The following is a 12,373-nucleotide window of genomic DNA, read 5'->3' on the forward strand; positions in this document are numbered from 1 at the left end:
GTATCCTTTGTTATCTAAATTTACTTTTTGCTTTAAATACTTCTGATATGATGAAATACAAATTGACATCAGTGATGTGATGATTTGGTGTGCCTTAAGAGGATGTAAGATGAATTATCCATTTGTTGACCAATTTATTATGTAGCTGTCTTGAAAACTATGTCTTTGTGCATAAAACATGGCTAATAACACCTTTTCTTGGAGTAGTTACCTCTGACCACTGCTATACACACTCTGACAACCACCTATTACACTATCATGTTTATGGTATATGGATACGGAAGTGAGATTCTGACAGTTTACATCCATTGGCCAGTGATTTGGACACACACACACACACACACACACACACACACACACACACACACACTGACTGAGCTTACTTAGAAGGACGTTATGAGGAATGAAGTCAAACACCTTAATAAGGTCACAAAGTGTCAGTGCTAAAAATACTCTTTCTTCAAAACTGTGCTTTACCCTAGTAACCAGATCTAGTGTCGCTGTTGTAGATTTGTCTTTCTGGAAACCATGCTGTGCATATGAGAAGAGTTCATTAGTTTCAAAGTGATTAGATATTTGGTCTTTCATTGCAGTCTTACTGACTTTAGCAAAGACTGGAATCGTTGAAAATGGTCTGAAGTTTGCTATCATGCCAAGGTCACCCTTTTTATAAATGGATACTCTCTGTACAAGTTTCAGAAAGTCAGGAAATACACCAGGAGAGATGCACTTATTAATTACCATAGCTGATGCTTCAGCAGTTTCATAGATAATTTCCTTGAGAACATTACTGGACATCCCATATGGATCCTGACTATCAGAAGGCTTACAACATTTTACAATCTTTATTATTTAATTTTTTTGTGATTTACAACAGTTCGTCATGAAGTACCTTTTGCCTTTCTTGCAGCAGCTTCATGTCAGGGATTGCATTCAGTGTTTCTCACAATATCAATAAAATAATTGTTGAAGAAGTCATATGGACTGCACAAGTGTAGAGAGGAAGGTTTTTTTGTGTGCTACTTGATCAGGTTCCAGGCTGCCTTGCATGGGTTGTGAGCTCATTCAATAAACCTACTATCATTATTGCTTTTCTTCGTGGCTTCTACATCCTTTCTCCATAGCTTTTTGTAAGTAAATTGTTGCATTTGTTGTAGAACATTTCCTTTGTGCTGGGATCTGTTGCTGTTTCGAATTGATTATCTGTTGCTGTTTCGAATTGATTATCTGTCAGCAGTAGAACACACTTTCATTTTTTTAGTTCACTAGTATACCATGTTTTTTCTTTCACTACATTTTGCTTGCTTGCGACGTGTCCCCAGAGGATTCTTTGGTCTTTTGTGGATAGAGTGTCAAATTTGGTTTTGATGGTCTGCAAGAACTTTTTAAACACACAAATTGCTGCCATTTCCTGCTGCAGATAGTGCTGTCTGAAAAGCACTTAATGTTTCCTTATTTAAGACCCTTTTTGTGGATACATAATTAGAATGCCAGGAAACAGCTGGTTAATTATTATCTCTTTTAGTACAAAGTTCTGTGACTTGTGCCTGTGGTCAGAAATCATTGGGTCAATTACAGTCATCTCATAGTCGCAAGTATTTAGATTTGTCATCACAGTGTCACAGCAAGTATCACCTCTGGTTGGTGCATAGTCCATAACTGGCTACTAGGGTTGTATATTGTCTCTGTTTAGTACTCTCTTTACCAGTTGTGTGCACTGAATTCACTACACAATACCATTTTTGATTTTAACAATATTGTGAAAAGGATAGATTGCTAATCTCCATGAGGATGACACAGAGTTGCACATAAACACAACGAAAACACTATTACACATTGAGCTGTTGGCTAGAGTCTTCCTCACATCACACGCACATTCGCACAAGCAAGCACACTTCATGCACACACAACTGATATCTCTGGCTGCTCTGGTCAGGATTGAATTTAATGGTGTCATGTTGAATACAAGCAGCAATCCGACGTAGTGTGGGGGAATGCCGTTAGATATCAGGGTACAGGAGGGGGGGGGGGAGAAGAGATGGAAGGGAAGGGAGCCAGTAAAAGGGGGGCAGAAAAGGGGAGTAAGAACGATGGATGCATTGGCGGAGTGTGGCACACAAGAAGTATGAGAGACCATCAGTTGCGAAGAGTTGTAGGACAAGGGGGTAGCAACTGTTTGGTGGAGGGTGTGTGAATGGTAGGCAATGTAACCTCTACAGAACAGTTTTTGCCCCCTCTGTTCTACACTTCTTCACGATTGACATCCCCCTCATATTCAATAGCTTACCTACTGTTCCCACACCCTCTGCCCAATAGTTGCCAATCCTCATCTCCTCCCACCAACAGCTCCTCCTAGTTCATGGCCCCTCATCCTCATCATGTGCCTCTCTCTGACTATGCACCCACTGGTGTCTTTCCCTTCTCTGCCTCTCTCCTTTTCCACTGCCCCCCTTCCAATCCTATCCCCATAGCCATCTGATGCTGCATCTGACATCCTTATACGGATATCATCTAGCCCCTGCTTGCACCACCAGGCAGTGCTGACTACTTCCCCCCCTTCAACTCCCCCCCCCCCCCCCCAACTATACTGTGCTATCCAACACTCTTCCCAACCCCACTCCATATTGCTGCTTGCATTCAGATTACACCATTGTATTCTGGCCAGAGTAGCCAAAGGTGGTGGTTGTGTGTGCAAAAGGTGTACTTGATTGTGTGAATATGTTTGTGTTTTCTTTTCTTTTCTGAAAAAGGCTCTGGCCAAAAGCTAAATGTGTAAAAGTCTTTTTGTTGTGTTTGTATGCAACTTAAATGTGTCATCTTCATGGTGAGCAGTGCAATATTATTGATATTCCTACCTGGACATTCCATTCTTTAAATTTTTATTTCAAGCACATTAAGCAACACAGGCAAGATTCCGTTTGAATGAGGAAGGTTTTAGAGTTGCTGTTAGGAGAATGGCACACCGAGACAATAATTACAATATCACAGGATTAATCAATATGAAGATTAATTAATAACATCATCTTATTATATTCCTGTTATCCTCCGCCAAGCTGCTTTATCCAGCGCATCTTCCTTGTCGATGCTGCGATGTTCCATTACTTCATTTATGTGGTCTTCCGCACTTGCGTCTGCTGGGTGGTTTCTATTCATAAACCTTCCACTGATGATCTGGCATTCTCGTTGTGTGTCTGTTCCATTTTAATCGTTTTCTTTCAATTCTATCTATCACTGTATCATTTGCCTTCATTCTAGATCTTACTTCATCATTAGTTTTTCTTTTGATTCTTGATATTCTAGCACTTCAACGCAAACAGTCCATTTCCGCAGCTATTAGTCTTCTTTTCAGATCCTCTTTTAAGATCTGTAGTTCTGATTCATAGCATAGCACCGATTCAGCCATTCTTACCTACTCTTTTTCTTATTGCTGTTGGAAATATTCTTATCCCACCAAAAAGAATTCATACACCCTAACACTTTTCTGCTTTGCTGTATTCTATCTTTTACTTCTGTATGTACCAATCCATTTTTATCAATATGTGCCCCGAGATATTTAAATTTCTCTACCTGTCTCATAACTGCTTTGTGATTGAAGTGTACTTCAAATTTAGCATCACTATTCACCACCATATTTTTAGACTCATTTGTAGTCCCCATCTGTTGTATTCCTGATATAACCATTGTATCATGAACTCAAGGTCATTATCATCTTGTGCTATAATAGCTTGATTGTCAGCAAATCTTAATGAAAATATCTGTACACTGTTGACAGTGATTCCCATTCCTTTGCAGCTGTTCTTCCAATTTCAGAGATCCACTTCTACATATAAATTGAACAAGATGGGTGACATACAAAAACCTTGTCGCAAACCTTTTGTGACATTAATAGGTTCTGATCACTTTGAACCTCATTTAATCTGTACCACATTATCTCTGTAAATTTCAATAATAATTTGTAAAAGGTGTCCATTCATACCTATATCTTTCATAGCTTCCTACAGCTTAGATGTGTAGGGACTGTATCATAAGCTTTTGTTAAATCTACAAAGGCAATGTGTAGCTCCTTCCCTAGTGCTACAAATTTCTCAATTAGTTGTTGTAAAATAAATATGTTATGTGTACATGATCTGTTCTGCCTAAACCTGCTCTGGTCTTCCCCCAATATGGTGGCCAACATTTTGTTTAATTTTTTCAAACATTATCTTGCCAAATAAGTGGCTCATTGTACAGTTGGCACTAATGCCTCTGTAGCAGTTTGTGTCTTTTCTATTCCCTTTCTTGAAAATAGAAACTATATGACTTTTTCCCTTCTGGGGGAATTTCAGTCCTTTTATATCAGTTGTTCATCAGGGGCAGGTTATTCGTTTTTTCAGATATCTTCCTCCAGGCTTCAGTAATTCAAAAGGAATGTTTCCTGGACCAGGTGATTGGCCATTCGTCATTTTAATTAATGCACAATTCACTTCCTCTATTGTAATGTTTATATTTCGATCAGTTACTTCCATCTTATCTTCATTCCGTTGCGTGTAATATGGCCTATCTTCAATTAAAAGGTCTGCATGATGCTTTTTCTATCCGTTTAAGGAAATTAGGTTGTCTACTGCTTTGTTTACTTGTGTTTCCTTCATACTGGTAATTGTACTCCACACTTCTGTTGTTTCTGATCCACCTATTAGACTCTCAATTTCAATACATGTATGTTCCCATGTCTTGTTCTTTTCTAATTTAATTCTGTTTCTTAATTCATATTTTGTTGTCTGGGAGTTTTGCCTGTCCTGTAGTGATTTAGTTGATAACCATTTTTTGTAGAGATTTTTCTTTTCCCTAATGAACATCTTCAGGTCACCAGACATCCATGGAGGGTCCTGTTTACCCAGACTCTTACTCTCAGTCCCTAGTACCTATAGAGAAATTTCTGTAAGTGCTTTTTTAATATTTTCGTATTCTACTTCAACATTGTCATCTTCTGAAATCGCTTTTAGTTCATTTTTGAATCTACTTTGAAATAAATCCTTGATGCTGAACTGCTTCAAGAGAAAGAGCTTATACCTTGCCTGCCCTAATTTCTCATGATTGCTGTGGTCAGCAGCAATTACATTAAGATCTAATAACTCCACAGCAACCAACTCTAAATCTAGGTCCACACAGAAGATTTTTAAGTCAGTTTCTTTAACATTGAACTTTCTGTTGGTATATATAGATACACCACCAAAGGAAGCAGTTGTTCTATACTGTGCACTTAACAAATGTAGGTGTGCAATACAATTGTAGTACTCGGCTTCTTGTGCTGATAACAAGTGTTCACAGAGACGGTACATCTGTCTTTGCTTCTTCTTCTTCTACACTCCTGGAATTGAAATAAGAACACCGTGAATTCATTGTCCCAGGAAGGGGAAACTTTATTGACACATTCCTGGGGTCAGATACATCACATGATCACACTGACAGAACCACAGGCACATGAACACAGGCAACAGAGCATGCACAATGTCGGCACTAGTACAGTGTATATCCACCTTTCGCAGCAATGCAGGCTGCTATTCTCCCATGGAGACGATCGTAGAGATGCTGGATGTAGTCCTGTGGAACGGCTTGCCATGCCATTTCCACCTGGCGCCTCAGTTGGACCAGCGTTCGTGCTGGACGTGCAGACCGCGTGAGACGACGCTTCATCCGGTCCCAAACATGCTCAATGGGGGACAGATCCGGAGATCTTGCTGGCCAGGGTAGTTGACTTACACCTTCTAGAGCACGTTGGGTGGCACGGGATACATGCGGACGTGCATTGTCCTGTTGGAACAGCAAGTTCCCTTGCCGGTCTAGGAATGGTAGAACGATGGGTTCGATGACGGTTTGGATGTACCGTGCACTATTCAGTGTCTCCTCGACGATCACCAGTGGTGTACGGCCAGTGTAGGAGATCGCTCCCCACACCATGATGCCGGGTGTTGGCCCTGTGTGCCTCGGTCGTATGCAGTCCTGATTGTGGCACTCACCTGCACGGCGCCAAACACGCATACGACCATCATTGGCACCAAGGCAGAAGCGACTCTCATCGCTGAAGACGACACGTCTCCATTCGTCCCTCCATTCACGCCTGTCGCGACACCACTGGAGGCGGGCTGCACGATGTTGGGGCGTGAGCGGAAGACGGCCTAACGGTGTGCGGGACCATAGCCCAGCTTCATGGAGACGGTTGCGAATGGTCCTCGCCGATACCCCAGGAGCAACAGTGTCCCTAATTTGCTGGGAAGTGGCGGTGCGGTCCCCTACGGCACTGCGTAGGATCCTACGGTCTTGGCGTGCATCCGTGCGTCGCTGCGGTCCGGTCCCAGGTCGACGGGCACGTGCACCTTCCGCCAACCACTGGCGACAACATCGATGTACTGTGGAGACCTCACGCCCCACGTGTTGAGCAATTCGGCGGTACGTCCACCCGGCCTCCCGCATGCCCACTATACGCCCTCGCTCAAAGTCCGTCAACTGCACATACGGTTCACGTCCACGCTGTCGCGGCATGCTACCAGTGTTAAAGACTGCGATGGAGCTCCGTATGCCACGGCAAACTGGCTGACACTGACGGCGGCGGTGCACAAATGCTGCGCAGCTAGCGCCATTCGACGGCCAACACCGCGGTTCCTGGTGTGTCCGCTGTGCCGTGCGTGTGATCATTGCTTGTACAGCTCTCTCGCAGTGTCCGGAGCAAGTATGGTGGGTCTGACACACCGGTGTCAATGTGTTCTTTTTTCCATTTCCAGGAGTGTATAAAGAGAGGTAGCACATAAAGTATACGATATTGTGCACTGGCACTGCTTATAATTATGCAACTGATATTCTGAGCAGTCTACATCTACACACTGTGAAACACTCAGAAGTGCATGGCAGAGGGTGTGTTCCACTGAACAGTTATTAGGGCTTTTTCCCATTCCAGTTCCATATGGAGTGCAGGTAAATAGTTGTTTAAATACCCCTGTGTGTTTGCTGCTCCTGTCCTGAACTAAAAGTTTCAAGTCAAGATATGGCACTACTGCTTGTCTGCCTAGTTTGCTGAAAATACAAATCTTCCTACTTGTTTTAGTTGCCCTTTGTATTTTGGTGTTCATTATTGTTATAATTGCTTCATGCTCACTGATACCAGTTTCAATGTGGATTTCCCCCAAGAGGCCAGGTCTGTTTATTGGTATTAGATCTAATGTATTTCCATCAAGAGAGTGGGATTCTGAACTATAGCTTCTAGGTAGTTTTCAGATAACCAATTTAGTAACATTTCACAGGATGTTTTGTCATGCCCACCACTAACAAATTTGTAATTATCCCAATTGATTGTTGTATTTGGATAGATAAAAAAAAATCTATTCACCAATTCGGAGGCAGGAGAACACACACATAAAAAAAGGTTTTGCTTATGCAAGCTGTGGGAGCCAATGGCTCCTTCTTTCAGCCAAAGGGTTGAAGGTGGAAGGAAGAGGGGTGAAGAGACAGGTACTGGGAGAGGTTTAGGAAAAGGGGTAGAGTTTGAAAAAGTCACCCAGAATCCTAGGTCATGGGAGACTTACCGGACAGGATGAGAAGGGAAGCAAGCTCTTTCCTTTTCATCCTGTCTGGTGTCTCCCCTGGCCTGGGGTTCTGGATGACTTCTCCAAACTGTACTCCTTTTGCTAAATGTCTCCAGTTCCTTTCCCTTCACCTTCTTCCTTTCCCTTCAGCCCTTGTGTGAGAAAAAGTTGTCACTGGCTCCAAAAGCCTGCATGAATAAAACCTTTTTTTTGTGCGTGTGTTCTCCTGCCACTGCTTGCTGTGTAGAATTTTTATCTATCCAATTACATTATACTGTCAAAAATTGATTATTTTCATTGTTATATTAGCACAATTGATTGTTGTATGATTAAAGGATTAGGAAACTTCTGTAAAAGCAAACTGAGGTTTTCAGTAAAGTTTTCATTTTCAGACATGTCTTCAGCCTGGAATCTTGTTGACTGGGGTAAAATTGTCTTCAGTGGTGAGACCCACCTTGAACTAGACTGCAGTGACCAGCAAAGACATGTCTGGAGACACCCCTGGCAGTGGTGGGATACCAACCTGACTGTCACTCGCCATACGGCCCAACCACCAGGAGTAATGGTCTGGGTTGCCACATCATTTCATAGCACGACCCCTTTGGTTGTCATCTGTGGCACCCTTACACCACAGTGGTTCATCAACAATATTCTACATCGCATTTTGTTGCCCTTCATGGCAAGCCATCCTGGGCTTACATTTCAGCAAGATAATGTCTGCCTGCACAATGTGAGAGTTTCTGCTGCTTGTCTTCTTGCTTGGCAAACCCTACCTTGGCCAGCAAGGTTCCTGTATCTTCCCAATTCAGAATGTTTCGAGCATTATGGGCAGGGCCTTCCAACCATCCCAGAATTTTGAGTATGTAACATGCCAGTTGGACAGAACTTGGGACATCGAACAGTCTGTCAATCAATGCCAAGCCAAATAACTGCCTGAATAAGGAGCAGAGGCGGACCAAAGGGTTATTGACTTGCTAAATTTGTGAAGCTCTTTCTGTTGAATAAATCATATAATTTTTCTGAAATTTGTCTGTACTTGTACATCATAGCAACAGGTTTCCATCCCATTCAGGAAATTTGTTCGTGGCGTGTGTCTCTCATTGTGTATTACCTATAATATGTACTCTTTGGTTTAGTGTGCTTTGTTTTACTGCTGTAATATGCTCTGCTATATTATCCATCTGGTCCTGTTCTATATTGTCAGGTTCTGTGTTTGGATGGTTGTGTGTGGTCTGTTAGAATCCATTTCATGTTCATTGTGCTATTATTCATATTTTTAATTCTGATGTTAGGGGGGGGGATTGTTCTGTTTAACCTGTGAAGCACGCGTGTCAAGGGACCATAGGTGTGGTTTGTCAGGTAGTTGGATGTGTTGTAGATGATTGTGCGTATGGTTGAGTTTTTTGTGAATGGAAACAGACAGGCAAGGCAGCAGAAGAGCTAAAGTGTGCAGTTAGACCAAACTGTTATTTGTCAAGATCTGTAGTGTTATTGACTTTAATATACTTGCTCACACATTAAATGATATGCTGTGTTTAAAATTTAACTCTGTTTAAATGGAAAATAAAGCAACATGTAATCAGGTAACTGATGACAGTGTTCTTTAACAACACAACAACAAATAAGTATTAATTCTGCGAAGACAAAAAATGTTAATGTAAAACCTGTAGCCAGCTTGTCTGCAGATATCCATTCAAGACCACTGGAGTTCTTACTCCAATGTGCCGATGCATTTGCAATATACTACAATTTGTGGACAAGTTAATTAGGATATGTCCAAAATGAGGAGATACACTTTAAATTTAAAAATAATTTCACTATGGAGTTAGATTCTGTAAGGGTCCAGAATGGAATTATCTATTTTGGTTTAAAAATTCTTACAGAAAAAGTTGGCATGGTGGTAGTGTCTGGACTCTTGTTGGGAAGGACAAAGATTCAAAACCCTGTCCGGCCATTGTGGGACAGGTTTTCCATGATGTCACTAAATTGCTGAAGGCAAAAGCTGGGTTGATTCCTTTGAAAAGGGCTTGGTTAACTTCCTTTTCCATCCTTTCATAATCTGAGCCTGTGCTCTGTCTCTAATGACCCTTTGGTAACAGGACATTAAACTCTAATCTTCCTTCCTTCCTTCCTTCTTTCATTCCTTCAAAAATTCTTTGACTAGTTTCCCACAGATATCAGACTTAACTTAGCTAACTACTGCACTGTGAGTTGTGGATGGGCATGAAAAATTTGTTTTTTTGCTTTTGTTTTTGTTTCTAGGTATGTATATAACCAAATTGTCAGTGTGCTGACTTCTTCACAGTTAACAAGGATTTATGAACAGAGGCGGAACTATGATCTCCGCCGACTGCTGGCTGGTGCAGAAAGATTGATTGACCACCTTTTAAACTTTATGGAACGTGAGCCAGCATTTCTTTTGGGTGCTGTCAAGTGCCTACCACTTGCTGCATCTGTAAGAGATGCAGTTACACAAACTATTATTCAGATATGTGGAAAAATAAAGGTGAATGTTGACTAGTACCTGCAACTGTATTTTGTCAACAGGATTGTGATTCCTTTATAAATTTTATTTAATGTTTTCCATTGCAGAATTTGGTTTTTGCTATACTGCTGGCCAACAACCAACTTATAACTCTAGTCCGCATGAAGAAGTACTTCATTCATCCTGCTGACCTTCACCTGATATTCAATTTAGTAAATTCTTCAGAATCATTTAAGGCAGCTGAGAGCTGGACTCCAATTTGCCTCCCCAAGTTTGATTCAACGTACGTATGTGTATAGGTAACCTTTAAACAAAGTTTGTTTGCTTTAATTTATTAGTATTGTATACCTTTAATCATTTGATATTTGTAAAACTTGAAAAGGGTACAGGAAGTGTCGAAAGTATCCAGTGTTTTTTATGTGTATATGGTGAGCCCAACTACTGTTACAAATTCTGTGATGCGATTCGTAAGAAAATTGGCTAGAAAACATTGTACAAATTATTATTGTAGAGTGAGTAGTGGTGGTGGTGGTGGTGGTGGTGGTGGTGGTGGTGGTAGGAGGAGGAGGAGGAGGAGGAGGCAGCTATGACACTGAACACTTAAATTGTAACAGAAAATTATGTGAGATGAAGGAGCAGTTCTATGAAAAATGTTTTATTCAATGAAGATGGGAAACCTACAAACAGTTGTGAAGTACTTTCCTTGTACATTGAGAAAGACAATTTGTATGAGGAAATAGTTGCATGTGCATCAGTGTTAGTACCTCTAGTATATATGACAGAGAGGCTTTGAACTGTTTATTCTGAAGTGAGACATGCATCCCATGTATGTTGCCAGGGAAGGTAATGCAGCAGCAGCAGCAGCACAATATTTATATGAACAAACATTTCCATGTCTATCCAGGTTTTCAGATATACTCATCTGTTGGCAGACATTTGCACATAACCAAAACATTTGCAACAAAGAGATAAGACATCAAAGTGCAATGGAATGTCAGAAAAAATTATTTTGAGGAGAAAGGGTTGGAACATACCATGACACACCTTGAGAGTTGTGCAGTATAACCTATACAGCAAAATGAAAATTGTTTACACTGCTACATTCTGTGGCCAAATGAAACCACTTTGGTTGTGGTGGTGTTATTGACAGTTAAGTCATGTTTCGCTTGGGTTAACTGTGTACATTTTTAGGACACTGCTGTTAACTGAAATTTGGTGTTAAGATATGGGCTGGCTGTGTCGACAACAGCATATTGGACTAAACTTTTTGCTGCTCTCATTTGACTAGTATTATTTATTAAAATTTTTTTAGGTATTACATTCCTGATCCTGTTGGAGAGTGTGAATTTATGAACATATTAATGTATGTTATACCAACAAGCTGGATCTCCTGTGGTCTGCAGACTTCAGATTGTCTGCTTGTAGACACCTAATTTAGTGAGTGGTGTTCATACAGAAAACATTGGGGAAAACACAATGCTCCCCACACTTGACACCACTTTTCTTTCTATCATTTTTCTTTTTCGTGTGTTGTCATTTCAAGGAGATTTTATAGGAGAGCTTGGTTGACATGGACTTTGAACTCCGCTCTTGGACTACTGAGACCTGTATGATAATTTAGAGCATTCCAAACACGTTTCACCGCTCCCCAGTTATGGGTTTCTGGGATGCACGTTCTGTAGTTTACTGTTGTCACTGTAAACATTTCCCGTAAAACATTCCTAGGGATATGTTTCTAGCCGGCTTCCTTATTGTTCTTCATTTGATGCCAAATTGTTTGCTTGAGAGTGTTACATCATGGGTACATTGTATGTACATTAATATGTATGATGATGTCTCAAGACAATAAAATACCAATGGCATTGTTCACAGAACTGTCCTTTCAACTGTGTGCGTCCACTTAAAACAGTTTGAACTTTTGACTGGACCTCGTAAACATTTTGTTATGATGAATTTCTATCCCATTTTGCACTGGGGATCTCCTCACAGTATTTGTACACAAAGACCATCCTATACAGGGTGAACCAGAACTCCAGACTTAACTTTCAGAGACTATATTATAGACCAAGAAAAAAATGTCAATGAACATTGGCTCTAAAATGCAAGCTTTACAAGCTGTGAGCTCCTGTTTGGTGGAAATGCTTCACAATAGTGAAGATGAAAAATGCTCATAACTCTTTAAGATATGCTCTTTAGAGCCCATGTTTACTGAACATTTTCTCACTGGAGTTTTGGTTCACCCTGTGTAATGACATTGTCAATATGTAGACTTCAATATAGTTGCAAGTAGTTCTGTACAGAGAAGGAACTAGTAATGTTTCATATTAATGAA

At 40.9% G+C, this 12,373-nt stretch overlaps 1 protein-coding gene across 1 annotated transcript in view; it reads left to right on the forward strand.

The window, feature by feature from the left end:
- LOC126262960 (vacuolar fusion protein MON1 homolog A) overlaps window positions 1-12,373 on the forward strand; it is a 115,172-nt gene that overhangs the window by 49,819 nt on the left and 52,980 nt on the right. Inside the window, exons 4-5 of the mRNA XM_049959909.1 lie at window positions 9,819-10,062; window positions 10,149-10,324. Of these exons, the coding sequence (XP_049815866.1) occupies window positions 9,819-10,062; window positions 10,149-10,324 (420 nt within the window). The remainder of the gene's footprint in view (window positions 1-9,818; window positions 10,063-10,148; window positions 10,325-12,373) is intronic.

This window comes from Schistocerca nitens, chromosome 6 (genome assembly GCF_023898315.1).
Source record: "Schistocerca nitens isolate TAMUIC-IGC-003100 chromosome 6, iqSchNite1.1, whole genome shotgun sequence".
In the NCBI taxonomy this organism is placed as follows: Eukaryota; Metazoa; Arthropoda; class Insecta; order Orthoptera; family Acrididae; genus Schistocerca; species Schistocerca nitens.